The 27,754-nt window shown below is 37.7% G+C and overlaps 4 protein-coding genes across 28 annotated transcripts; 1 reads left to right on the plus strand and 3 right to left on the minus strand.

The window, feature by feature from the left end:
• Window positions 1–95: 95 nt before the first annotated feature.
• LOC129576826 (serine/threonine-protein phosphatase 6 regulatory subunit 3-B) lies at window positions 96–7,657 on the minus strand. 8 transcript variants are annotated; one of them, XM_055462569.1, is made up of 13 exons: window positions 7,537–7,657; window positions 5,233–5,386; window positions 4,949–5,044; window positions 4,790–4,869; window positions 3,946–4,707; window positions 3,450–3,591; window positions 3,250–3,368; window positions 2,995–3,157; window positions 2,666–2,730; window positions 1,839–2,578; window positions 1,653–1,766; window positions 1,232–1,475; window positions 96–1,086 (listed from the first exon to the last, which is right to left on the minus strand). In XM_055462569.1, the coding sequence occupies exons 3-13, from the start codon at window positions 5,003–5,005 to the stop codon at window positions 915–917; spliced, it is 2,658 nt and encodes an 885-aa protein (XP_055318544.1). In that variant the 5' UTR covers window positions 5,006–5,044; window positions 5,233–5,386; window positions 7,537–7,657; the 3' UTR covers window positions 96–914. The 8 variants fall into 8 exon arrangements, 7 of the variants coding, with proteins under 7 accessions (XP_055318544.1, XP_055318543.1, XP_055318545.1 ...); XM_055462568.1 differs by having other exon boundaries at window positions 7,490–7,652; XM_055462570.1 differs by having other exon boundaries at window positions 7,481–7,652.
• Window positions 7,658–7,934: 277 nt separating this feature from the next.
• On the plus strand, window positions 7,935–15,190 carry LOC129576827 (protein mahjong). 18 transcript variants are annotated; one of them, XM_055462591.1, is made up of 15 exons: window positions 7,994–8,352; window positions 8,432–8,853; window positions 8,993–9,278; window positions 9,397–9,994; window positions 10,073–10,449; window positions 10,554–10,751; window positions 10,963–11,129; window positions 11,296–11,518; window positions 11,642–13,280; window positions 13,382–13,479; window positions 13,596–13,809; window positions 13,949–14,167; window positions 14,311–14,427; window positions 14,522–14,566; window positions 14,708–15,190. In XM_055462591.1, the coding sequence occupies exons 2-15, from the start codon at window positions 8,735–8,737 to the stop codon at window positions 14,788–14,790; spliced, it is 4,383 nt and encodes a 1,460-aa protein (XP_055318566.1). In that variant the 5' UTR covers window positions 7,994–8,352; window positions 8,432–8,734; the 3' UTR covers window positions 14,791–15,190. The 18 variants fall into 18 exon arrangements, with proteins under 18 accessions (XP_055318555.1, XP_055318558.1, XP_055318564.1 ...); XM_055462590.1 differs by having other exon boundaries at window positions 7,994–8,230; window positions 11,284–11,518; XM_055462592.1 differs by having other exon boundaries at window positions 7,994–8,230.
• Window positions 15,191–18,745: 3,555 nt separating this feature from the next.
• On the minus strand, window positions 18,746–24,880 carry LOC129576828 (protein argonaute-3). The gene is made up of 12 exons (XM_055462593.1): window positions 24,223–24,880; window positions 23,897–24,086; window positions 23,753–23,787; window positions 22,764–23,067; window positions 22,130–22,564; window positions 21,857–22,031; window positions 21,328–21,566; window positions 21,123–21,154; window positions 20,374–20,925; window positions 19,912–20,255; window positions 19,422–19,785; window positions 18,746–19,343 (listed from the first exon to the last, which is right to left on the minus strand). The coding sequence occupies exons 1-12, from the start codon at window positions 24,385–24,387 to the stop codon at window positions 19,224–19,226; spliced, it is 2,955 nt and encodes a 984-aa protein (XP_055318568.1). The 5' UTR covers window positions 24,388–24,880; the 3' UTR covers window positions 18,746–19,223.
• Window positions 24,881–24,965: 85 nt separating this feature from the next.
• LOC129576829 (nuclear inhibitor of protein phosphatase 1) lies at window positions 24,966–27,318 on the minus strand. The gene is made up of 6 exons (XM_055462594.1): window positions 26,784–27,318; window positions 26,588–26,681; window positions 26,376–26,505; window positions 26,006–26,279; window positions 25,343–25,606; window positions 24,966–25,221 (listed from the first exon to the last, which is right to left on the minus strand). Exons 1-6 carry the CDS (start codon window positions 27,025–27,027, stop codon window positions 25,112–25,114), a joined length of 1,116 nt encoding a protein of 371 aa, XP_055318569.1. The 5' UTR covers window positions 27,028–27,318; the 3' UTR covers window positions 24,966–25,111.
• Window positions 27,319–27,754: the final 436 nt, after the last annotated feature.

A 27,754-nucleotide genomic window follows, 5' to 3' on the forward strand; every position in this document is an offset into this window, starting at 1 on the left:
TTGCAATACCCCTATGGGTTCAATGGAAATAAATTGGTGCTTGGGATATATTAATTTCAAGGGAAAAGGACTCCGCAAATTGGCATAGAAATCTCTTTTTGTATAAAGTATTTTTTTTTATTGGCGCTTTGCGTGTGCTAATCGCTTTTCGCAGCTTACACTTTTCATATAATTTTTTTTCCATTTCTTTACAATACACAGGTGTATTTATTTACAAAAAAATTCATTCATTCCAATTGAAATGTGCACACACACACACACACACATGTACATGTTGATGTCACATATTTCACTCCCTTCCCATGTGTGTTGGTTGGTTGTTTCATTTTTTTTTTGTTTCGTTCATCTATTAAATAAATTCTAACAATTTAATTCACTAAAATTAAGTCTGACCCTAATTGTGTATGCGTTTCATTTTGTGTCTGTTGTCAAATTAATTCAAATTACATTTTTTTTATTTGTTGTTATTCATCAATAAAAACGATTACAATACTTTTTGTATGTGTTTTTTTTTCTCTCACGTGATTTCGTGTTGAAGTGGTTGTGATTCTAGTTTTTATATCATCTTTTGGTCGTTTTTGCTTTTTCTACCGGGTAGTGTTTTTTTTTTGAGCGTATAAAAAAAGAGTCCGAAAAATTACAATATGTGTGTATTACAACAACTTCAACACACTAATTTTGGTCATTGAATTTACTCTCGAGTCGAGATTTGATTTTTTTTCTCATTTTTTTTTTCTTTCTTTCATTCTCACTACGTATCTTCATGATTTCGGGTTTATTTTTGTCCCTTCTAATTTTGTTGTTGCTGGGTGCTGTCTTCTTCAATCAAGTGGTTTAAATCTTACAAAAGATAACAAATCAGCTGCCGTAACTTTATGTATGACAAATAAAAGGCTTATCATATGCAGTATCTTTTATACATCGCTAATTATATCGGTTGATTGTTCTGTGGGTGACGACGAATCTGACGATGATGTTAGGTTGGCATCTGAGTCTGATACATTTAAATCATTGATCACCGTTGAATTTTCATTGTTTTCATTGGAAGTATGAACATTTTTATTATCGATGGTCTCCTTGGAATTCCTGCAATTGTTTTGATAATTGTACACCAATGATGACATCCCGAGAACAATCAAATGCAGAGAAATCATTCACATTAATTTGATTCGTCCAATTCAACAGGCGAAGGAAGCAGAATGAAGTAGAAAAAAGAACAAAGTTTACTTACGATTCATCGGTGAATGGCCCATTGTTAAGATCTGCTTCGACCGGTGTTGTTTTTTCGATTTCAGGTGATGAAACCGCATTTGTGCCATCGTCTGGTTTCGTTTCATTGTCATTCTCATTGGCGTCAAGGCCACCAATGCTTACATTTTCCTTTTCCTGCAGTTCGGCATTATCGATTTGTTCACTCGGCGACATTGCTGTGTAGCTGATCGTGTTGGCATTTTGTAAAGATGCATTTGTCTCGTCTGAAAATGTGAAATGCGCCCATATTTAAATGTGCCTTGTTGAGTCGATTTTTCAACCATATTACATTTAATTCACAGTCAAAGAACCGCAAATATTGCAATCAGTGCAATCACACTTGTCGAATCTGATGCCAAATCACAAAGTGTGGCGCCTATTTGACGACAAAATAGCCTTACCCGTCATTTTTTCCGCATTCAACACATCTGTGATTTGAACCGCATCGATATCACTGACGACCGAAGCCCATCGTTTGATATCCTTGGTGTTCTGTGCTCGAACTGGTGACGAGTCTAAAATAAAATCGATTGAATGTTAGAAAAAAAAAGTTCCGAATTTCTCTCTGTTACACTTCAGTAACATACCTGCTGACGCTGAATTTGTATCGCTGTCTTTGTTCCATAAGAACTTGTTGCCGGGCAAACTGTTGGCCGACGACGATGGCGATGACGACGATTCCTCATTTCGATTGCTGTGGTTTTGTTCAAGTGGCGGAAATGCATTGTTGTCGCTTAGCTGAAAATCGCTGAAATGCGAATCGAAATCGGCCCAATCGGTCTCATTTTTTGGTAATAGCGAATCACTCAAATTGCTACTGCTGGGAAATGTTTGGCTACTATTGCCAAATATATTATTGTCACTGATATCGTCACGAAACTCATTCATCAGTTCATCGAAATTGTACTTGATGTCCGAGTCTCGTATATCAAATGTGCTGAGATTTCGCATGCTGCATGTGGCCTCAAACAGACGCGATGCCGTATCATTGATATCATCGACAATATTATGCGAATTTGATTCAATGTCATTATAGTAATCGCCGGTAAAACTTTCATCTTGAAAATCTTTCGATGTGCTCGCATCGTACGAATCACTTTGATTCGGATCAATGCCGCCCAAATAGGATTTTTGCTGCTTGAGCGCCGACACCAAATAACCATTTGTCGGATCGGTCACTAATTTCCAATACGCGAGTTCGTCTTCAGTTAAATTTGATTCAACTAAGGCACGAAATTGGTGCGACACCAATACTAATAAATTTAATGAATCAAACATATAAATTAGGTGGCCCATGTAACCAAGCCGACGGCCATTCCCTTTTGATCTGAAAAACAAACATTTAGATGATAACATTGCATTCTTTGTGTGTGACTTTGAGATTGAAATGAATCATTTGTTCACGATTACTCACTGTGATTCATCGTTGTGCTTCCAGCAATCGATTAACTTAGATGCAACGTTACACTTTACTAAAATCTGAAAACGAGTTAATTGACAGAATGAGAGAGGGAGGAGTATGAAAATCACCATTTAATGTATCCCAATTCAAAAAATATATGCATGAACACTTTTGAATTCCTATCAATTTCGAAACTCTTTCGAATTTTTCATTTTGACTAAAAGTCAGTGGACTAAATAAAATTTCAAATTCGAAATAATTTTATATCTCGAATTTATTTTGAATTCAAAATAATGAAGACCGAAAAAAGGGGAAAAGACGTCGCTGTGTTGAATACTTACATGAGTTTGTAAGGCAGAAGGTGTGCACGTGTTATCATCACTATGCACAAATGCACTAAATGCGTACGAAAAACATTTCTTTACTTGACTATGCAAAATATTGTTCCAACAGTATTGCTTAAAAAGGTCGAGCAAAACATTAAAAAAGTCCGTTTCGCAAATTCTGCAAATGGATAGAGACAATAGCCATCAGAACAATTAATTGAAAGTAAAAGATAAAGAGCATGAATAGAGAGTGTGTTTTGGTAGTCTTACGCGTCGATAATATCTTGATTTCCCGTTTCAATTAATACTGATAACAATGTACAAATGTGCAACCTTGTGCTGCCGAATGGCGGTGACAACAGTGTTGCTGTATTCTTGATCTCAGTTTTCTGCAAATGAAAATACAAGCAACATTTAGTTTATGAAGTGGGTCCGATTTATTTGTGTTCTATTTCCGGTAGGCTACTTACTGGTGGTGGGTTCACAAGTAGTTCATGTAGCTCTTTGACACGTGGCTTAATCTGTTGCACAATGTTGGCGATAATCTTTTTGTGATGTTCTTTTTCCGCATCGGCCAAATATTGTAAAGCTGTGTCCGATGCTGGTTCATTGCTGCAAAATGATAATGGACAAGCATTTTAGCATTGGATTTTGAATATTTCGATTCAATTTCTCTTTGAAAAAAAAAAAACATTTGAAAACAGATTTTCCTTAAATTCTTTACAAAATTTGGATGGCGGTCATAATGCTCCGGACGGACAGGGAGCGTTATGACTGCCACTCCAGAATTTTATCACATTTTTTATCATCAAATTTGACCGAAAAATTCAACAACAACAAAATATGATGACGCAAATGTTCTCTTTGATATGAGATTGCTTTTCCTTAGAATAGAGTTTTTTTTGTTGAAGAAAGAGTCTCACTCGAAAACAAAAGATGCAAAAACCGAATAATCGGTGTACTTACATTATTGGATTTTCCAATAATTTCAGAATGATGGTGATGCCGGAAACAACGGCACTTTCAGTTTTGTTCGATAAAATTAAGTCTAGCAGTAAATCCGTGGTCGATTCATCTTCCAGTATATGTATGAGTGGATCATTTGAATCTGTGGCACTGTCAACATAACCATAACCGCGTTTCTGTATCTCATTTTGTCGTGCACTTCGTCCGGTTGCGATCAGTTCACACAATAAATTGGCAATATTTTGATGTTTGTCCGCATCGGCTTCGTTACCAAGCATCCCAATCAAATTGCATACCAATTGCTGTTCGCTGAGCCATTGAAATAAAGAATTACGGAGTTCGTCGCCTTCGATCGAGGTGATTATTTGATACAATAAATCGACAACAACTGGCGCACTCATATGCTTATAAATTGTGTTCAAGAAGCCCGGACGTGATTTAATGAATTCAAGCATTTGAAGACAAACACATTGGTATGAAAACCAATCCTGGTCCGATTTCTTTGATAACAGCATACCGAATGTTTTACTGCAGAATGATGTGAGCAGTGGATTTAATGGTGGATCGCGTTCCAAAAAGGCATATAGTTTTTCCAATGTCGAACGACTGCTGACGAGCCGTTCAATCAAAACTGGCACTTCGCTGGTTAGAATTTCGCATGCAATGTTCGAATACTTGAAGCGTACATTGTCAGCAACATCAGCCGGTGGCTCTGTTGTAATCATTGACACCAATTCATCTATGATTTCGGCTCGATGCAAACTAAATCAAAACGTCAGAACGAAAAAAGAAGAAAGCACGTCAATAAAACGACAACAAAGAAAGTGGACACTGGCCAACTTACTATTGGGTTAAATTTTTGTTCTGATCTTTGTAATCCTGCAGAATGTCCTCATCGTCTAAAAGCTCTCTGAGCGTTATGTCCTGTCAAAATGAAATGAACATACGGTTTTGTTTAGCAAAGGCAGTGTTTCAGGGAAAGCAGGCTCATTCAATTGTTTACCTCTTTGTTTAGTAAAGTGTCAATGCTTTTTGAATATGAATTCACTTCCCAAAACATGTTTGTGATACGATTATAATTCGTTCTAACAACAATTTACTGGAAGAAAAAAAATATGGGAGAGACAAAGGAAATGATACATTTATATTGGAAGTGTAATGTTCTGGCACAATTATGCGCTCATTCAACATGGTAATACTGATAATCGATATGACATGACAATGACAGAGACTAAAAAAAAACACATGAAGAAAACAAAAATCAACATTTCAACCAAATTCACTCACCCATTTGAAAAATCACAGTAAAATCATTAGCAAATAATTTACTACTTAATTATAAACTTGAAGACCGAATTTAATACCACAATATTTCCGTGTTTTTATTTTGTGTACGTGTATGTGTTGTTTTGTTTGACGTTGTGTTATTTATTGATGCAATCTGTAATCGAAACCGGGGGCGAGCCCAAAATTTGAAGAAAAAAAAAGAAAATTAGAATCGAGAAAATGATTATGTTAAATGGTGTAAATGGGCTTTGTCGTTGCAATTAATTGTCGGTAGATAATGTGTTGTCGCGTTATTATTATGCACACTCCAAATGGAAGAGTAATATGAGTAAAATGATGACTTGGTGCTGAAACAATTTCGGGAATGAACAAAAATTACAACATTTCACGCAAAACAAAAGTGTTGAATATATGCTTTCTTCGCGCGTGATAAACAATACACACTCAAATCGTTGAAATTGTTTTGTGTTTTATTCATTTACAAACTGTGATTCCAACAGCAGTTTGAATTGGTTTTTTTTTTCTCAAAAAATCGCACACACTCAAGAACAGTGAAGAGGAAAATAAAAACGGAGGCAAGTTTTCGTGTTTTTTTTTTCGTTCACTTTGGCGATGAATCGTTCCACATGTTTTATTGTGTGGAAATTTAATCGTAATAATGAATTTGTGTGTTGTTTCTCTTCGACTATTTCGATTCGGTTTTGATGTTGCTTTCGGCAATCGGCCGAATCTCTCACTCTAGTCTTTTACACATGGTTTCTTATGTGTTGCGTGCTCCAGTATTTTTCGTTGTTGCTGTGTTTTTCGTTCATTCAATTCGTCAGCCAAGAGCACACACTCTCTCGCAACTCAGCGGCAGCAGCAGCAGCAGCAGCAGCAGCAGCAATAGCAAACAAATGAGCAACAAGAGAAATATGTATACATCAAATTTGACGTGTGGAAAAAATGACCGAAAGATTCTACTGAACTGTTACTTATTTTCCCTCTTTCTTCGGTCGCTTTTATTATTCACTCGATTACTCTCTCTCTCTCTCTCTCTCTCGCTCTCGCTCGCTCGCTCTCCGGTTCTGGTTGTGGATGATGAGAGAGCAGAAGCAAAACGAGTATTTGCGCGCTGTTAGACGCGGCGCGATGAATGTGTATATTTTATCGGGGGGTCGAATGTATGCATGCACAGCGATGTGCTGTGAGTGTTTGTTTGTGTATATTGCACATGATATTTCAAAGTTGAATGCACAAATTCATAACAATTTTTACAACAAGTGCATGCATTCCCTTTCACAATGCCGTGATACAAGCAATTTTCTCACACATTGCACGGCATTCAATATTGTTGTTGGATTTTTAATGTTTCTTTCTCTTCTCTCTCTCTCTCTCTCTCTCTCTATCTCGATAGTTTGTTTTTGTTCTACTACTTTTTTTCTGTGTATGTTTGAAAGTCTTGCACTTTGTGTAGCCGACCGACATCTGCACTGGCTCTGGTTATTTCTAATATATACATCGTTGTTGTTTTTTTTTCTTCTTTCGTTCATCCTGCTATCAGTGATAACGAGCAAAAAAATGGCAACAGAACCATGCTCCAATTTTTTTGTCTATTTCTTTCTCATTTCATTCTTTGTCTATTTTCAGTTTCCAAAAGCGTACTTTCGAATGGCTAATTCTGATTTTCGGTTTGGTCCGAAATGCCTACACCGAGAGAAAGGGAGAGAGCGAGAGAGAGAGAGAGAGAGAGAGAGAGAAAGATCTTCTTCTTGGTCTCGAAGAATGAAATTTTTTGTAAATAATTGTTGTAATGAACTACACTCAATTGATCCAATGAACGAAAAAAAATGTAACGACGAAAAATATTTATGAACGAATTCACTGAACGCTGGCTATTTTTAACACCTCTCTTTTTTATTATTATCATCAAAATGACAAAAAATGTGTTCGAAATTGACGAGCTGAAGTTTTTTTTCGCTCCCGTATGGATGTATGAGTGTGAGAGAGTGTATGTCGTGTGCTGCTGCTGCTGCTGTTGATCTCAAAAGCGACAAAGAAAAGTCGACTGAACTTTTTGCACGTCTACTTTGGTCGGTTTCAGTGAAATGTTTTTTTTTTCTCCTCATATTCCAAAATGACGATGAAAATGTTTCACATGCACCATCCATCCAATCACTCATTTTATAATTTGTAATTTACTTTGATTGACACTACAACACATATCACCCGAAATAAATGCAAAATTTTTTGGTTAACAACTATTTACGATTTTTACTTATTCGCATAATGGCGCTGTACAATGTATAATTGAAATGTTCTCACATTCGTATATGAAAAACAAGCAGCGCGACCGTTCCACAGATTATAAGCAAAAACTTCAGTCAGAGAGGACACAAAAAAAATGATGGGCAACACACGCTGTAGAGAATGGTTTGTCTAAAGTACAAATGACAATGTGTACTAAATTCCATCATGTGTACTTGGAAATTCGGCGATTCAAAGATTCGATAGCCATTTCTTTGCATTTGTTTTGTCGGAAAAAGTGATTTTCATGCAATTTAAATGGATGTTCAAATCATTTGCATTAGATTCAGCCCAAAATTACAATAAAATAATTCCATTTCAGTTTTGTAATCGAAATCAAATTGTATGCATTCACCCGCCGAAAATTCAAAACAGCAAATGTCATTTTATTTGCACACCAACCAGCTAGCTTAGTACTTCATTGTGTTTTGATTTGACATTTAGAAATTGCGTACTGTTTCATACACAACCAAGTACTAACGCTTAAGTATACGCTTAGAATTCGGCTCGTGTAGAATCCCAATGGTGTTTCGATTGTGAAATTTTGTCTATTTTCCACTGGAAAACCCATTTTGGACGCAAAAAAACGATTTCACAACAAATCAAAATTCAGTGAAATTTCAATGCATATCAAGACATTTCAAAATACACGCTCAAACCTTGTAGTCATAGATACTTGTGCAAATCTAATAAGGAGAATTGCAATAAAAACGTGTGTAAACGGCATTTATATATAAAAAAATTGGAAATCTCAAGAAAGACGAAACGTTTTACATATACAATTTGGCTTGATTTTCACGCGATTATTTATCATCGAATCGGACAGAATTGATTGTGTGTTCCCCCATTATCAAAAGTTGTGTGTTATCGTTTGTTTAATTATTTTTATTCTATTTTTCTGTGTATGAAGTAGCCGAGTTTGACTGATTGAAATAGAAAAGACAGAGGACGGATTTGCTGTTGTATTGAATTATTCGGGAGGCTATTTGACGACACATAAAAAGTGTGGTTAGGTTCACTGTTGTGTCAAAACCTCGCATTTCATCAAGTGTATGCAATATCTAACCTGGTATATTATTTTGATTTTGTGCGTATAACTGGATGTACGTTCGTATGATTTGCCATCGATTCGTGTGTGTTTAGTAAGGATTTAGTGGCAATAAATGCAAGCATTTTGCTCGTAAAATCGTTTAAATCCAAAAAATTTGGACTAAAAATGGCTGCAACCGTTGATGAAGAGGCTGTTTTGCAAGGACGCGATTTGCAATCCATATTTCAGCTATGGGAACGAAAGCACTCACAACCTGGCTTCGATCCCGAAATCATTTTGACCAGGTAAATTGACTTGCCTTGATATAACATTGCCGGGAAAATTTGTGTAATATTTCGGCAAGGTCAAGCACAAATGCCTTCACATGACCGATTGTATTTATTGACATTTTTTGCTGTTGTTGTGTTGGTTTGTTTGTTTCAGATTATCAGAAATCTTCGAAGAAGAAACCGAAATTTACATGAATAAAGATCCAGATCCGTTTGATGAGCGACATCCATCGCGAACCGATCCTGAATGTGAGCTGGGTCGCATGTTAAAATTGCTCTTTCGCAAAGATCACTTTATGACACGCTTAGTCAACGATTATTTACGTGATAATTATTTTACGCGCCAAAGTATCCAGAAAAGTTCACAATCGCTCAACATTGCTGCCTGTCGATTGATTCTACTGATTATGCCGGGTTTAGAAACATCGGCTGTATTTCAGGTAATTTCGCATCAATTCATTCATCATTTCGTTTCGATTTTGAATTTTTCCATAATTCCAACGTTAAAAAACAACCCCGTTCAACTGATTCTAGTGTGAATTTTATTTCCGTGTTCAGGCTGAAAATGACAATTTGATTCAGCGTCTGTACAATTGGGCGGAGGAGAGTGCTGAACCGTTGAGAAGCTATGCAACAGGTCTTTTGGGTGCTGCGATGGAGGTTCAAGATATTGCCATCGGGTTTCGTGAGAATAATACACGTTTGGTGCCGATCGCATTGAAACGATTGCATACACTGCAAGCCGAAGATCGTAGTGCAAAACAGGCGGAAATTTTGGCCAATGGTCAAGCGGATGGTGCGTGTTCACATCGAATGAATTCACGCAAAAGCTCAACAAATGTCGTCGTCGTTCACGGTGAAAACAGTGATGACAGTAATGCAACGCCAACCAATTCAAGCGATTTGAATCGTCCATTCGCACGGTTTGGTAGTGGTTCAGCGCCATGCGGCTCAGTTCCAAGTAGTCCAGAGACACGTAGTCCCAAACACAATGGTTCATACACCAAATTTCGTAACACAATCAATGTGGCATCATTGTTTGAAAATAGCCAACAGAGTTGTGACTATAAATATAATGTACGGTATTCAATACCAATTCATCCGGCCACATCGGAAACCTATCAAATGTTGACACTGCGATATTTGGCATCGCTTGGTGAATATCAAGAATTCCTTGGCCAGGTATTTGAACACAATGCACTTCAGCTAATTTTCCGCTATATCGAAAATTTAGATCCGAAAAACACATGTCTCGCATTTGAAGCCCTCAAATACCTGGCATCGTTGCTGTGCCACAAGAAATTCTCACTGGAATTCATCAATAACGGTGGCCTTGAGCGATTACTCAAAGTACCAAAGCCAAGCATTTCAGCAACAGCTGTATCTATTTCACTGTACTATTTGGCGTATTGTGAAGATGCAATGGAACGAATATGCCTAATGTCACAGTCAGTCATACCAGAAGTGGTGAGCTATGGACTGTGGCTGTTGTCCAGCGCACACGATTCAGGGCGATGCCATGCAACCATGTTCTTTGGCCTATCGTTCCAGTTCAAATTGTTTCTCGACGAATTCGATCGACAAGATGGCCTACGAAAAATTTATAATGTCGTATGTATTATTTTGTTAGTTAGTTTGAATTATTATTGTCATTGTTCAACTATTTCATTCATTCAATCGAGAATAAATAATAAAATTGACTCTTTCTTCCGCAGATATCCGTTCTTCCAATTCTCGGCACAGAAGATCACAATCTAAACGATGACGACGAATGTGCTGCACGCCAAATGGTTCGTCATGTCTGTGTTGCCTTGAAAAGGTACATGGAAAGCCATTTGTTCTACAAATACACACAATTATCACGATTGAACGTGCCAACTGGATCAACGGCCAATGCAGCGCCATTGTTTAGAGTGAGTACAGAATCGATTGATTCCTTTGTTTTAATAGTACACTTCAGTCCGTGTATCTTCGTTTAATCCAACTATTTTTCCGCAATATAAATTAGTATCTCGAACTAATCACTAATTAGCGTTCAAATTTATGACGAATGATAGCTTCTTCTCTGAAAAAGACCCGACAAAAATATGTTCATTTTTCAACTCATGGCTTTTCCATTGGCAGGCACCAAAATTCACCCTTGAAATGATCATGGAGCAAGCAACAGCGTTGCAAGAGCTATTGCCGATTCGAATGCGATGGGAACCGGTTGAAAAGATCTTAGCCTTAAATGGAATCCAATTGATGTTACGTGTGATCGCCTATTCGTACGAATGGAGCTTTAGCGGAAGGTAAAACAAGATATTCACTCAAATTTCAAACTTTTAATCTTATTTATTTGTATTATCTTTTATTTTCGATTCCATTTTAATTTTCATATCCACTTTATTCGTGTTGTTTGTGTCCCTTTTAATGCTTATTTCATTATTCTAAATGGGAATTTAGTATCTCTTCTAGAGCTGAAACCGTTAGATCAGCCTTAGATGTATTGGCTATATGCTGTGTTATACCAAAAGTTCCTGTAGTATTTTGCGAACGAATGGAGTTACCGGACGAACCATCAGCGGCTGGTATAAATTTTATATTGGGCGCATCGGAGGGTGAAATTGTTGCCGATGCTGAGGTGCAAAAATCCGCATTGGCTGTACTAGTGCATTGTGTATGCGCTCCAATAAACATAGTAAGTGTTTGCGACTTTTTCGACCAAGATGAAATCAAAGTTTTTCATTACAAAAATATGTACACTTCCCATCACTGAACTGGGCCACATTAACATATTTTAATTCTTAAAATTCGTCTTTAGCCACAGTCAGCGGTTCGTTATGGTACGAGCAAAACAAAGGCACCGAATAAGATTCTATTGGATATGATATCGAAGGTGTGGGAGTGTGTACGATCGAACAACGGGATAATTGTATTGTTACAATTGATGGAAACAAAAGTGCCAATTACTGATGCGGATTGTATTCGTGGTTTGGCGTGCCGTGCAATGGCCGGTCTCGCTCGATCGGAGACAGTACGTCAAATCATTAGTAAATTGCCCCTATTCACGAATGGCCTACTGCAAACCCTTATGAGAGATCCGATTTTGCAAGAAAAACGTACCGAACACGTACAGTTCCAGAAGTACGCATTGGAACTACTGGAACGTGTATCGGGCAAATCGAAGAGCTCCAACCAAATTGACACATCATTGGCAAACATTCACCGAGCGAATGTTGTTGCACAAACAAAAATCCAGTTTAACGAACAGCAACTCTACGAATTGGTTCATGAACATTTAATGTCACGCGGATTGACCGAATCGGCGAATACGTTGCAGAAAGAGGCAAATCTACCGAATAATTTGAGTTCGACGAAGGTGTCGAGTGCAGCATTTCATTCGCCATTCTCATTTCGAACACCAACAACACCGGTCGGTCGATCACGTATTCGAAATAAACCCAGCGATTTCAATGCAGCCCTTAATTCAATCGATCCACAAACACCGACCGATCAATCTATGACAAATGGTGACTTAAATGGTGACACTTCGTCAGGTATACCGCCAATAAAGTTGATTAAAAAATCCACCGGACCCGTGCCGTCGTTAAGTCATACACCACAACCAAATCCACATCAACAACAGCGATCGTTGCAGAAGCAAATTTCAGCGATCGAACCAATCACACCAATTTACACCGCTTATGTGGCGCGAGCGCAACAACCGAACGGTATCAACACAAATTCATCGAAAAATGTTACACTCGAGACAATAATCACGGAATATCTAACGAATCAACATGCTCTATGCAAAAATCCAATGTCAACTTGCCCACAATTCGATTTAATTGTGCCACACAAGTGTCCCGATCCACGGACAAATAAGGTATCTGGGCTAAGTAGCAATTTTGCGGCTCGATTTTTCCGTCAGCAAGCTGGCTTCAACGGCAGACGACTGGATCGTCGATTAATTCATTCGAATTTCTGTGCGGCCCGAACGATTCGAGCCGAAGATCCAGATCTTTTCTTCATTTGCTGTGACATCGCACCGTGCGCCACAAGCGTGGCGGTTGGTTCGTATAGTGGTGAAGTGAAGGTATACAATATCAACGAAAGTGGCGAAGAATTCGCTTTTAGCTGTCACGATTCGTTTATTAGCAACATAAAATACAGTCGAGACGGCAATTTCATTGCAACATCGACCACATGGCGGCCACCGTTGTCAGCGTTATGGAGCATCGAAGGCAAACGATTCCATTTGAAACATGCATTCGAAGAGGAAGACTACATGGAATTTGCCAATCAAACCAATGACCGAATCCTTGGTACGAAGAGCGAACGTGCAACCATCTACGATTTGAACACCGGACAAGCGGTCAGACAATTTAAACCTACTATTTACAATCAATACTCGAAAAATAGAGCCACTTACTACCCCACCGATGAACTGATTCTATCAGGTGAGTGTCATTTTTTTGGTTCTTCATCTTTTCTTGTGTTGTTGATTTCTGAATATTCTGGATGATCATTTGACAATTTCGTCTCTTTTTTTTTCGGACAGATGGTGTGCTTTGGGATGTACGATCGGAAAAGGAAATTCACAAATTTGATAAACTCAACCAAGCCATCTCTGGAGTGTTTCATCCCAATGGACTTGAGGTACTTTCTACATTACTTATCAAACATGCATTGTTTCTTCAATATAAGATTGTTCTCTTCTTCACGATCTTCCCTTCTTCCAAAAAAATTACATTGTAAATCCCTTTCAATTGCAGGTCGTGTCAAACACAGAAGTATGGGATTTGCGAACGTTCCATTTACTTCGAACAGTGCCAACGTTGGATCAGTGTCTGGTAACATTCTCACCGCTCGATGTGATTTACGGAATATCATATTCAGAAGTGGAAAATCGATTTGATCTTGATCAAGTTACTTTCAACTATGAGCCCAGCTTCAAGACACTGGACAGCTATGACTATTCGAGCATAGGTAAGAAATCGTGCAATTGTATTCCAAATAAGGGTGTTAAATTGTTCTACACCCTTGAAAAATGACATAAACAATTTTTGTTCAATCATTTTGTGCATCAAAGAAAATTTTAAATTAAAAATGTGCCTTTTTCTTGCAGCCACTCACGATGTAAAGCGTGACATCTATGATTTAAGCATCAATAAGTATGGTAGTCAAATAGCGATTGTTGAAAATCAAGGTGATTATGAATCAGTGCAGGAATCAGCGGTGCGAATTTATTCGGTGGGCCGTCGAAAAAATATGGAAGACGAAGCCGAAGAAGAGGATGATGATATGGCATTGTCGGACGATGGTTCATCGGATGATGGTTCAGTCGGTGAGTATTGCAAATATCTTCGATACAAAACCAATTTGACAATGAGTTCGGCAAATTGATGCGATGAAATTTAATCGAAAATCGTTCTTTTTTCGTGCTGGAAATGGTTTCTCAATGTAAGAATTAAATTTGGTTTTGTCTAGGTAACGAGAATCGAAGAATTCCACTGGGTCCGTTCCTAGATCGTGATAGTGACGATGATAACGACGATGATTCCGACGATTCGGACGAGAATCTGGAGGAATGGCTGAATAACTCAGGTAGGTCATCATTACATTTTGCACTCTTAATTCGTCCATGTTTTTTTTTTCTTCTGGAAAATGTTTGAATTTCATATTTATTTTTAATTTGCAGGGAGCGATGATGATGATATAAACATATTCAACATTGATGCTGGAGGTACATTTTTTTATAATCATATTTTGATTTTTTTTTTCCTTAATTTATTCTATTTTTTTCCTTTTTTAACATACAAAAACAATTGAATTTAACCATCTTAAAAACTATTACCTAACCCTGACTGGATCTTATTCATTTCAGATGATGATCAAGGAAACAACGTTGAAGATGCAGATGAAAGTGCACAGTGGACTACGACCGATGATGAAGACGGCAACGATTAAAATGGGTCCATATGCATCGCATGTCAATGGGCCGAGTTTAAAAGAAAAAAAATCAAAATCAAATTTCGTCTATGTCTCAATGTTTTGAGCATCTTTGCACTCTCTTCAAATTGTTAAGTTAAAAGAAGAACGTTTCAATTCGTTGTTGTAAGAAAATCTTGACAAGATTTTTCTTTTCTACATTTATTTGTATGAAGATTCAAATGTTTGAATTTGTGTAAATTAAGTGAATAATAAAAATCATAAATGTAAATTATGGAAAATATTTTGCAATACACAAAATATTAAGATCGAATCGCAGACAGAAAAAAAAATTAAAGTCATTAAAATAAAATGGATAAGATGAAATCAATGAATCAAATGAAAAAAAAAAACGAATAAATGTGGGCTTTTCACATAATACATCTGTCTATATTTAACTGGCATGAGATTTTTGAATTTTATTTAAATTCGACGATTCAAAGTGATGTAATTTACTTTGAATCCCGTTTCGAATTCCATTGACCAGCCATCGTTTAGACGTTGCTGTAGTTGTTCATATTCGAAGTTCTTATGGCATGAAAAATGAAAACACTTGAGACATTTGAACGGAGCTGTGACATGAAATGCTGTATCAACAGACAGTTGACCATCGAAGACTATATTAGGTAAAAGGGTAAATTTTTCCAATAGCGGCAAAGATTGAGCCATCCGTGAATAATCTACTGGGCCTCTACAACGAATATACAATATTCTAATCGAAGAATTATTTTGAATGAATTCATAGACGCGTTCATTTAATGCATAACATAAAGTTTCGATTTTAAATATTTCCAGCTGATCAAATGATGCGGTTGAAATGAAAATGAGACTTTCGTCGCTCAATACACAGATACGAAACAAAAATAAAGCAATCCATTAAAATGGAACATGGAAAAGAAATCCGTAAGAATGAAACATAGCATGTGCCGTTTTAAGTATTTCGCTTTGCGGTGTTCCGTTTTGATAGATTTTTTGTCTGCAGTGTCGTTATGAACGAATCCTCTCGCATTGTTTCATATGAATGGATCTGTATCACATTGTTTCATTACTCGAATATTTTTTCGTGTGTTTCATTTCAAATGATTCCCGAGCTATTGATGACGTCACTCGCATTTATCACATGATGCAAATTAAGTGATAAGGAGCCCGAATTTCGATGTGGCGATAACACCAATGGATTGGGCAAAAAAAGTACTGTATGAGAATCGAAAAATAAAATTTAAACTTTTTTTCCGATTTTTGCCTGTTTCGGATCGTCTACATGGGAAGTTTGTATGAAAACCTCGGAGCGCCGGTGTGTTACCCGTATTGTTATACTCATAAACAAAGCAGCCTGCTTCACCGTAGAAAAGTAGTGCGCATTAAGAAAACCAGAACGTACAGGTTTCGGCAACGTTGCATTATAGCGATTATGAATCAACATAATGAGAAATGTAACGAGAAATTACGTTCATTCATAGCCACGTTGCCAAAACATGTACGTTCTTGTTTTCTTACTGCGCACTACTTTTCTACGGTGAAGCAGACTGCTTTGTTGATGTGTATAACAATATGGGTAAAACACCGGCGCTCCGAGATTTTCATACAAACTTCCCATGTTGACGATCCGAAACAGGCAAAAATCGAAAAAAAAGCTTAAATTTTTTTTTAAATTTTTTTTAAAGTTTGAATATCAACAGTTTTTGCCCTTGTGAATGATTTTTCAAAACCATCAAGCACATTTTCTTCATGTACGCCCAATTTAATATCGATAAGGGTTTCAATACAGAAATCATTTACGTAGTCAGTGATGTGGCATCTTGTTGCAGCCGAATAAGCTATTCGTGTTATAAGACCTCCAAAGATACGTAGTGTTTGTAAATTGTATTTTAAACCGATTATGCCTACATACGGACCAGGCCAGTACTTCATTCTGAATCCATTAGAACTCAAACGCCCGTCGTTGCACCAAAACCGATAGCTACGGTATCTTCGAACGAAGACCAATTTCGAAGCGTGACGTAGTCGTTCATTCGAATCAGCTACTTGAAGAAGATCAACCAAATCCAAATTCTCCAGGATTCCTTCGAGGCAATCGATATTCAAATCTGTTAGTATCATCTTTTCAGAAGCAGATTTCGATACCTTTTGAATGGGAAAAATAAAATTTAGCCACAAAAAAACAAAAATGCAATTTTAACACAATAGAAAAAAAACTTACTAAGTTTTTTTCTTTCGACAGAAACTAATTTATTTTCTTGAATGCTGCAAATTTGAGCGAACCACTGAATTCAGGCCTGGAATGAAATGTATACTGAATTACTTCGAATTTTCTTTCGTAATTTTCACGTTGAAGTAATTTCCAATAGAAATTGAGGTTGTTTTCCTTTCGAGCACCAAACTACAAGTGACTACATTCTCCAGATGCACGACCTGAAGTCCGTGTCTGTTTGGCAATGTCTTGACATGAAGCAAGAAAAGATCATTAAATCAGGTACAAACGAGAGGGTAATTAGGACAATCCAGACACCCGTCTCGAAAAGGTATTACATTAGTTTGGTGCCATCGAAAAATTTTCGAAATTCAAATCAGCTAATTTAAACCGAATGCGAACTTAAACTCATCTTACAAATCCTGTACCCTCTATATACGACCAAAAACATTTTTAAGTCAACAATTCCCCATGAACACGAAGAGCAACGAAGAGTGAGATGCAATAATCATGCATGTGAACGCATAAAAAGCGATAATGAACTAAATGGTACGCCCTTTAAAAAAATCTCGTAAAAATAAACATAGAGAATGGAAGCTTCTCCACCACATCAACAACATGAAATGGATATATGCAACGTATGTTGCTTAATCAATTCAAAATCGACGCAAAGAATGCGAATGAATAAATAAGAGAAGCAGAGAAAAAAATAAATGTACTCACGAGTTTGAATGGAAATTCCTTCATTTTTTTCTGACACTCACCAATTGAGGGGCTCAGAGGAAAAATGTTACGTAGAAAAGTTCCGCGGAAAAATATTCGGGAGCTAAATGATATCATTTAGCGGAGCTAAATGATATCATTTAGCACACCTAAATGGTATCATTTAGCTTTAGCAGAGCTAAATGGTATCATTTAGCTCCGCTAAATGATATCATTTAGCTCACCTAAATGGTATCACCTAAATGCTCACCTAAATGGTATCACCTAAATATGATACCATTTAGGTCTGCTAAAGCTAAATGATACCATTTAGCTCCCGAATATTTTTCCGCGGAACTTTTCTACGTAACATTTTTCCTCTGAGCCCCTCAATTAAACATTGGCTCTTTCACATGCACGAGAAAAACGTGATTTTCTTTTTCAAAATGCAGCATAGACAATATTAGGTAATTTTCAATTACCAATGAATTTGAGCTCTAGATTCGATCGACTGAGCGCTCGGCGGAAGTATGTCGAGTACATACACAGCACTACACCACACCACACGATGAGCCGAAACAATTTGGCCGTTGACCACCATCAAATCCACATCAGGACCTTGGTAAGTGCAGAAAACCTCGATGATTTGTTTGTTGATATAGTCAAATGCATTACGATCCTTGAACGTGATTACCACAGCCATTTTAGTGCAAAAGTGTTTTCTTTGGCAAATAAAATTGAGTGTTTCCTTTATTTTTTTTTCTGTTGTGGCAGCAAACAACTTCGATAATTGAAAATCATTTTGAAAATAGAAGCCAATTTTAACGGAGAAACTGAGGTAAATGGAATAAAAGGTAATGCAGTGATAGCAATGGATGTGTGATCGAAAAGGTGGAGGAAAGGTTTTGAACATTGCGAAAAATACTTACCGAAATCTCTGTTTAGATTGTCCCAACCTGAAAAGGCGTTAGATTCGTCGGAAGACAGAAGACTTGTTATCCCAAAGAATTGATCGCTAAGAAATTCTGTACAAAAATCCCGTTTTTTCGTAAATTTTAATGAAGTTTATTAATTTTTTTCTGTATTCTAATACATTTTCTTCAATATATGTCCATGATCAAGTTGATTTCTTCGTTCAACTTTTACACAAAAATGATTTGATGACTTATCATCTAAAATTGGTATTCTTTGCAAAAACAAAAAATTGCAACTAATTTTTCGATGAAAAATCTTTTACAAATCTACCAGATTCGTACCAAATGAAATTTCAATATTCTTCTATTCTTCTACTTAAAGCAACTGATGAAAACAGATGGAATTCTTATTTATCTTGATCTTATCATTGATTCATTTGAACCAAACAGAATGAAAGTCCTTTAAAAAAATTATCAAAAAAATTGGTTTTTCCTCCTAATTTTGTTGTGAGGCTGTCGAAAAGAATTATCTAAGTTTATGAATAAATACGATGTGAAATTTTTGATTCATTCTGTTTGGCTGCAAATGTAAAAAAAAAAGAAATTCAAAGGTAAAACAATCGATCGCTGAGCTGTTCGGCTGGTTCCCGTTTCAATGACTGTCCAACCAAGAATGCCATTTTGTGAGCATACTGACAGCACGCTGGTACTCGAACCGTGCCCGGCTTCAAATGGTTATTAAATTAAAATATTAGTTTTATAGCAATCCACGCACCCATACTTGATCCAACTATAATGCTTACCCAATTGTAGTACAAGAAGCACAGTTTGTATGTCAAACGTTGCAGATGATCCGGTTGCATTCCGGTCTCATCCTCAAGGACGACGCAGTGTGTGGGTGTGACAGTACCTTGGCGAACACTTTGTGGCACCAAATAAAAGTCATACATGCCACGCCGTGTGATTGTGTGATCCAACACAGCACCAGGGCTTGGATTCTCAGCTTGGCCTCCTTTTTTCACGTAGAATCGGGCATTGATGCGCTTTTGCACCACGACAAATGTGAATGGTGGTTTGTAGTCTTCGGAGATGAGTGAACAGGCCTGTTTCATCTGCGCCAATTCGTAATCTTTGACCACTTTCAATTGGCCATCACCAACACCATCGCTGAATGGAAAATGAAACAGGAAATTTCAAATGAAAATCAAGTTTTGATTCTATCTGAATCCGTTTAAGTCGTGAAGAAAAACTGTTTGATTCTATGCGAGAAAAGAGAAATCGTTAAGCACTTACCGGAAGATGATGATCTTCTTTGGGAGTGTGTTATTGACCTTCTTGTAATGTTGCAACGCATGTTGCAGTGACACAACCAATCCACGGACCAACTCTTCGTTTTTACTTTGCATGACCGCCTTGCTATACCAATTGGTATAGGTATCATTCATCGATGCGACGAACGCTGAAACCGAGCCAGTTTTCTTGTCGTGATGCGTGTCAATGCCAACGATCATCACGTTTTTCAACGGGATGTTGATGCTCCACAATGAACCACCCAGTTTGCAGTTCATTTGCAATGCGATCTTTTGAACGATCGAACGATTCTTGGCATCGTTGCTCAATGTACGAGCGTTGATCACCTGTTGATATGAAATTTTTCGCAGAATTTATTAGGCATAGGCTTTCCAAAATCGTTTCATTTTCTTCAAAATTTTCTAATTTCCAAAATATTGAACGATTAAACAACCGATTCCATACCTGTGATGGGATTGGCGATTCAGCGCAGCAAATCTTCTTGATTGCAGCATAGCGATCGTCTCGCGCTGTCGGGCAGATGCACACAACAATTTGTGTTTGCACGTTAAGCGCCTGACGCAATGTCGCTGCATATGTGTCCGTTTTATCGTTATCCAGAACGATAATTTTCGGTTTGCTCACCGTGATGCCCATTGGACGTGAGTTGCGTTCCATGCATTCAACGAATGCTTTCGCTGCCTTTGCATCATTTTTCACGTGGATCAATAGCCAATTATGCAGCGGAACCACCGACATCTGTTCATTGTTGGTGCAATATTTGCCAAAATCAGCGTTTGGACCCACTCCGAATGTTTTGTTGTTGGCAAAAATTACACGTTCCTCTTCCATTAGACGCGCATCGAGACCAACGGCATTATCCAACAATGTTAGGCCCCAGTTGGCCAACAATTGCCGCGTTTCGGCACAATCGTTAACACGACGACAGAATTGCACCAATTCATTGGCACGTTGATTTGGTGAAATGCGCGTGAATGTGGCCACATCTTTCATGACCTAAATCAAACGATGTCATTTTTTGTTGTAAATTATATGAGTTTTTGTAAATTTGAATTTTTTTTTGACGATCAAGAATGGAATTTTATGACGATTTCAATTTAACCCAATATTTATGATATTTTTAATGGAAGTGATGGTGTTTAGAGTAAACAAGACCGGATAGAAAATGCGTAAGAAAACCAAAATCGCCTTACCTTGAAGTCCGCACGTTGTTCATCTGTTAAGCCTGTAAACATGTAAATGAAAATAGTTTTATTAAAACTTAGTTAGTTGGTTAGTTTTCAAAAATACGGCGTTAATTCGACGAAATTGTATGAAATCATTTGTCAAGTGTCATGCAATTAATTCAACTGATTTGAATCTCGAAACAGTCAAGGTCGCTTTGTTCAATCCAATTACCTGTTAAGTAGCTGATCTCCGGAATGATGGAGAATGTGAATGTCACTTTCTCCTGTTGACCAGCAACACGTTTATCTTCACGGCTGATGAGCAATGGTTGCTTCAAATCCTTGATGTCGATGCCATACTGTTGCTTGTAGTATTGAACGTAAGACACTTCGCCGGTTTTTGTCTGGAATGTGTTCATTGGTGTTTGATCCCAATCGATGTCATCAATACGATATGTCTTGTTGTTGTATCTGAAGAAATTCGTTTTTGACACAAAAAAAATGCGTTAAAAATGTGAATTATTAATTTGAAATGACATTTTCCAATTCGTATGTCATCTCAAAGGCCAAAAAATGTTTTTAAAAAAATTATAAACGATTGAAAATTGCGAAAATGCGTCGTAATTCATTGGGATTGCATTGGAGCATTGGCCAAATGTACAAACATAAATCAACTAATGTGATTCTTTTCAAACTGACAGTCTTCTCAGAATAGTTCAAGTCATTTCTAGTCAATTTAATTTCAATTCTAATCGAATTACCTGGTCAAAACCATGGCACCAATGAGGGCTGATTCGCACTTTTTCTGGAAATCTTCCATATTGCCTCGAGCATTTCGGAAGGCATGCTGCAATATTTCAATTACAGCCGTTTGACGCAGAACACGATGGGTGACATCAACGCACAGCATTACACCATCATGACACTCTTCGACCGCTAAATAAGCAAAATCATATTTAAATTTAGTTTCTTTTCCCTTCATTATCATAAAAACCCAATTTTTCTGCATCAAAATAGAAGAAGTTTCAACAAACCTGTGACATATCCGGGCCAAATTTCCAGTTTGTGCTGCGGAATGACCTTTGGTTCGGATGGATCGAAATCCTTTGTGCCGAACCGAACAAATTTCAGAATTTTCATAACGTTTGCAAAGAGAATGCCATACAATTGCTGGCACTCGGCAAACGTTTTGCGACCTTTGTAGATCAGTGTGATTGTGACCTCCGAATTATCGTTGGGGTTGATGCTTGTCAATTGTGTCACACGATCTGGTAGAAGTGCGGGCAAACAAAGTTTGACACCGTCGAATGTCTTCGTTCGGCCAATGGCATCAAGTTGTTGATTCAACAGCTTAAAGCGAACTTGGTTTGAATGCACCGGCGGATCAAATCGTGCCTCATATTCGAAGACACCCTTATCCTTATCGACTTGAAGCCGAATGTAGTTCGTCAGTGCCTGAATGCGTGTACCTTGAAAACGATTGAGAATGATTTGAAATATGGCACACTTTTCGAACAAAATCAATTTTTTTTCCCATTAAAACCAAAATTATTCCCCTTTTGATTGAAACCAAACCGATTTTTTCCCATTTTTCTGTGATATTTGTCCAATTTTTCATTTAAAAAATATACAAAAAAGAAGAATGAAGGAACTTTGAATAAATCTTACCGCATCTGCCCATCTTTGCTTCGGCCACTTCGGGAACAAAATCTTCGAAGTGAGCCGCCATCGATTCATACTGTTGCAGGGTTGGAGCCTTTGTTGAACCGCTCGATTTTGATTCTTCCTTGCGTCGAATCCGTAATTGGGCGAGCGCATCTGTGGTTGACATCATCCCAGGTTGTTCCTCTTGCTGTTGTGTCGCTGGTGGCTGCTGTTGGCTGGCCGGTTGGCTGCCGACAAGCATCGACATAAGTCTACCACGTCCAACTGGAGCACCTTGTACAGCTTGTGGTTCATGTTGCTCTTGTGGCTATTTCGGAAGCAATTTGAAAAAAATGATTAGCTTATAGTGAACAGAACAATTCCAATTGATTCTCAATTTTGAGAAAAAATAAAAAAAAACAAATCTCCATTGAATTATCAATTTGTTAACAAACGCTATTTTTGATCGTAGTAGAGATGAGGTAGTGAAAAGCATTGTGGTGGAATATGCAGAAAAAAACGGTAAAAATATCAAGTGATTCGCAACAGGTTGATTTTTGTCACATGAAGAGACTCATTCGAGCAAGAAACATGATGCTTAAAGTGATAATGATGCTGAACAGCGTTTAAAACATTTCATGAAAAGTGTGCGGCACAAATCATTTGAAAGGTCAATGTGCCGATGCGAAAATTGAATGCAAAATGTGTTTCGATGCTCAATCAATTGTGTATCACTCCAACTCTTTCGTCTTTCGTTTGTCGGTTCAAAGTGCGTATCGAAGAAAGTACCGCAAAAATCGGCAACAAAAGTGTACACAAAAATTACTGATTTTTGAATTGACTGTACCGAAACTAACGGTGCCAAGCCATAACAAACAGCGTGCAACTCAATTGTATGTTTTTGCTTGTTGCTGTGCATCAAAAGGACGCTATCGCACAACACTTCGATAACAAAAGAACTCACGACACTCGAATAAAAAAAAACCGTTAGGCGAAGCAAAAATGGTACTCACCGGTTGTAGCATAGCCATAAACTTGCCACGTCCACCTGTGGAAGTAAGGCGAAAAAAAGAACGCGCAAAATGATTAGCACACCGAGTTCACATCGAATTTTTCCTTTTATTGACACAACACAGACGCACAGAATTGTTGCTTACCAGTTTCGGTTCGTTTTGTTTCGCCGATGCTTTGTGATTTGCGTTGTTCGTCCGATGATGTGGATTGTTCGGCTGATTTTCCCGTTGATTCGCCGAGTGAACCAGTTTGCAGCATGGATAGAAGTCGACCACGGCCCATGGCCGCCGGCGATGACGTCGATGACGCTATCTCCTTTGGCTCGGTCGTTTGCTATCGAAACGAAATACAATGAAAACATGAACAATTGACATTATTACGACGGAATGCAACGAAATTTCGAAATTCAGAAAAATCTCTCATTTTATTTCACAGATGAAATTGTGACAAGAAAATAGTGAAAACTTACCGCTGCCAAAGCAGCAAGCATTCGACCACGGCCGCTAACAATTGGCGGTGTTTCATCGCTCCTTCCAGGCGTTTTGTAACCACTTTCTGATTTTAGTCCGCTCGACGACGTGACCTGTGTATGGCGGCCAAACGGCTTGCGATCACCCGAATCTTGATTGGACATCTTCTTCTTTTTTTCTTTATTTCAACAAATCACTTCGAAAAAAATCCTTTTTTTATCAATTTTCCAACGAAAAAAACGCGGCTTTTTTCACAATATGTCTCTCTTTATGTATCTTCTCTAAACACGTGTCTATCAAAATTTTACATCAATTGATTTGAATAACGGATATTTATTTTGCACTGAATTTATGCTTAGCTAACAAAAAATGTTACACACATTTGGCTACTCCGACTTGAATGACGACGATCTCTCTATTGGTTTGTATATAAGGCAACGTTTTTGCTGTGAAATGTACGCTTCGTGTTATAGCGTGGTGCCAGCAGTTTGCGAGATGGGATTTCACATGTTTGAACCTGTTGGATGAAAAGAGAGAGAGAGAGCGAGAGAGAGAGCAAGGCTTTACATCTCGGTCGAAGTAAGAGCTGCGACATCGCACACACACAACGAAAGTGTTATTTGTTGTGACCACAACGCCGTGTTGGTGTTTGTCGCTGGCACAATAAAAAGAGAAGACAATACAAAAGTCATGCGGTCAGCGAAATTTTCTCCGAATCAACAAATAAAACAAACGCACAGTACATTTTTTTTTTGTATTTGACTTGAGATGCCGATTGATACATTTTTTCTTTGATAAACATTACAATTAATCCTACTGCAAACTCAAAGGGTTTGACAATGCGGTTTTCTCCAGAGTTTTTACAATGTTTCTCTTCAATGCGATACATTACAGTCCACTTAGAAGCGGTTTTCTGCCGGGCCATTGTTCTTTTGCGTATTTCTTCTTTCTCGGTTCGTTTGGATTGATAATTTCCATACTGTTGTCCGCCATTTTATCTGCGAAAATGAAGGGAAAAAGAAACACACGAAAACGATAAATTACGCATTGTAGTAACAAATGAAAATATCCAAAATTTCGATTGCAATAAATGAAATTTGATGTTATGACGATATTTACTTTGCTGTGAAACGCCGAATGGTGCTGTTGTTGCCGATGGCAATATTTCAGGAGTTGATGCAACGTCAGGCGCTGGATCTGGTAATAATAAACCGAGTTTAGAACCAAATGATGGTATCACTGACGGTGAAATGTCCACATCATGACCTAAGCCCGATCCACTATGTCCATCGCTCGATTTGCCAGCCAATTTGTTGCCGATCGGTGGCAGGTCTTGATAGAGATGTGGAATGAACGAAGATGGATTCAAATGCTTGGCCAAATCTGTTTTATAGGAAGAAAATCGAAACAGAAAAGCAATTTAGATGAAAATGAATTGAAATTTGAAGAAAAAACTAAAAATTGATATTAATGGGTAATGGTAAGAATGAGGATAGAACTGATCTCAGAGATAATGAGAAAAAATACAAATAAAATCGGGAAAAAAAGAAATAAGAAAAGTCGAAGACGAAGATGAGATAGAAGAAAGTGATAGAAAAAACAGGCGGAAACCAAATGAGTCAGTCAAATCAGTTGGTAATCAATTGAATTATAATATCATTTCATGATCCATTGACTCTTTCATATTAAAAATGTTTGTTGTGAATCTCAATTTATGGGTTCGTTCACATTTCGCTGAAAATTAAAAAAAAACACTTTCGAAACCAAGCAGTATTCGCCTACCTGACGATGTGCTTGTGCTGGATGATGTCGAATATCCCATGAAATTGTTTTCGATGCGTGAACGCTTCGTGGGTACGATGGTCGTTTGAATCAGATTGCGGAAGCGGCCGACATTCGGATCAACATCCTCCGGATTAATTATGCACTCCTCATCATTAAACGTCACATTGCGGCGTTTGCGTTTGTTATTTTTGTTTTTCTTCATTTTAACATCGTCGGTGATGCCTAACATCGATATGCGTCGATTGTGTGCGGTATTGTACTCGGTCAAATTCTGCATGTTGCCGCCAAAATGTTGAACAAAACAAAATCATTGATAAGTACGCACAGTTTTTGCGGTATATATACCGACATATCAAATGAATCTTACATCTAAATCCGTTTCGCTTTCAGGTAATCCAAGTAAAGCACCTTCACCGGTTTCGCTCATTGGGATGTCTTCCATGATAATATTGTCGGATCGTGATCCGGCTGTTGGTCGTTCGCGTAAAATGTAATATCTGAACGAAAAAAAACATATACAATAATAAGACTCGCACCCAATTTTTCTATGCCAATGCCTCCCACCTCATACACACTCACCTAGTTGAAGCACCGAAATGAAATGTGGAATTAATTTGTAGTTGGGTTGGTTTGTGTGGTTCAAGCCGGAGTGTTCCGATGAATGTTCCATGAGCTGAAACCAAAGAGAAGACAATTCGAAATAAAGGGCAACTGTCCAATGTTCGCCCGCCGGCAATGTGGCAAATCAAATTGAAATTGCTTCATAAAGACTTACTGCTTCCCAGATCAACCAAATAGGAAATATTCAAATGTTTATGATAGACTAATGCGGCATGGACTCGAGAGCAGGAAGCATGATCGATGCAAAAGTCATTTAGTTGTTTGTTTCGTCCAAATAGATAGCATTTCTTTTCGTCGATCATGAGTTTTTGGATGAGTTTATCGTCTTTAGTCACATCTAAATGATGGCCGGTCGGTGCTTTGCCAGCCCATGGGGGAATTTCATAGTGATTTGCCATATCGGCGCGTGGATATAAGAGCGTTAACTTGAAAGGGCAGAGACTTTAAATTGTAGATCAAGGCAATTACAACTGGTATCACTAAAACAGTGATGAGAATAATAAACTAAGCATTGAGTGTTTTTTTTCTTCTGTTTTTAACCCAAAATTCTATACAATTTCAAGCACATACAGCAAACATTTTCAATCTCATGTATATACAAAAAAAAAATATATTGTATTATTCTGTCGATGCACACACAAACTGAATTACGGGCTATAGCTTGAGTGAAGAAGGAAAAAAACATTAGCTGTCTGCCGATCGAACTGTCAAACCATACGTAATTTCGACTATCATCCGTTTCGAATGCAAAAGACAGTTGTGCATATGTTCCCTCTGTGTTTTGAATTTTTTGTTTAAAACAAATCAAATTCAATTATACTGGCCGGGTAGACCTATGTCAATTAAATAGTAAATGTTTCATAGAATTTAATGTCTTTCACACGAGAAAAATGGTGTGTTGATGCGAAATTTATCGAAATTAAATGATTCATAGTAAAATTGTGTACCGTTTGGCTTTTGCGGTTCGGACACAAATACAAATGTGCATTTGCACATAATATCACGCACAACTTCTATGTGCGATGACAGTCTCTCGTTCAAGCTAAAAAAAAACAAGATCAAGCCAGAGGGTGAGCGTATGTGTATGCGTGCACCAGCACGAATGTATGCGTCTCTCTGTGCGCA

The sequence above is a fragment of the Sitodiplosis mosellana genome, unplaced genomic scaffold (assembly GCF_009176505.1).
Source record: "Sitodiplosis mosellana isolate CC-2019 unplaced genomic scaffold, AAFC_SMos_1.0 Smas_scaffold_6191, whole genome shotgun sequence".
NCBI lineage: Eukaryota > Metazoa > Arthropoda > Insecta > Diptera > Cecidomyiidae > Sitodiplosis > Sitodiplosis mosellana.

Bases quoted from the DNA above. Each gene is read 5' to 3' on its own strand.
- LOC129576827 (XM_055462573.1), top strand. From the start codon at position 8,735: ATGGCTGCAACCGTTGATGAAGAGGCTGTTTTGCAAGGACGCGATTTG. The intron at 10,450-10,553 runs GTATGTATTATT...TTTCTTCCGCAG, and splicing joins TACGAAAAATTTATAATGTC to ATATCCGTTCTTCCAATTCT. The intron at 14,168-14,310 runs GTGAGTATTGCA...GGTTTTGTCTAG, and splicing joins ATCGGATGATGGTTCAGTCG to GTAACGAGAATCGAAGAATT.
- LOC129576829 (XM_055462594.1), bottom strand. From the start codon at position 27,027: ATGGCAAATCACTATGAAATTCCCCCATGGGCTGGCAAAGCACCGACC. The intron at 26,682-26,783 runs GTAAGTCTTTAT...CTTTGGTTTCAG, and splicing joins TTTGGTTGATCTGGGAAGCA to CTCATGGAACATTCATCGGA. The intron at 26,506-26,587 runs GTGAGTGTGTAT...TTTTTCGTTCAG, and splicing joins CATTTCGGTGCTTCAACTAG to ATATTACATTTTACGCGAAC.
- LOC129576828 (XM_055462593.1), bottom strand. From the start codon at position 24,387: ATGTCCAATCAAGATTCGGGTGATCGCAAGCCGTTTGGCCGCCATACA. The intron at 24,087-24,222 runs GTAAGTTTTCAC...TCGTTTCGATAG, and splicing joins TGCTTGCTGCTTTGGCAGCG to CAAACGACCGAGCCAAAGGA. The intron at 19,344-19,421 runs GTAAGCATTATA...AACCATTTGAAG, and splicing joins GCTTCTTGTACTACAATTGG to CCGGGCACGGTTCGAGTACC.
- LOC129576826 (XM_055462569.1), bottom strand. From the start codon at position 5,005: ATGTTTTGGGAAGTGAATTCATATTCAAAAAGCATTGACACTTTACTA. The intron at 4,708-4,789 runs GTAAGTTGGCCA...GTTTTGATTTAG, and splicing joins AACAAAAATTTAACCCAATA to TTTGCATCGAGCCGAAATCA. The intron at 2,579-2,665 runs GTGAGTAATCGT...TTTGTTTTTCAG, and splicing joins AAGCACAACGATGAATCACA to ATCAAAAGGGAATGGCCGTC.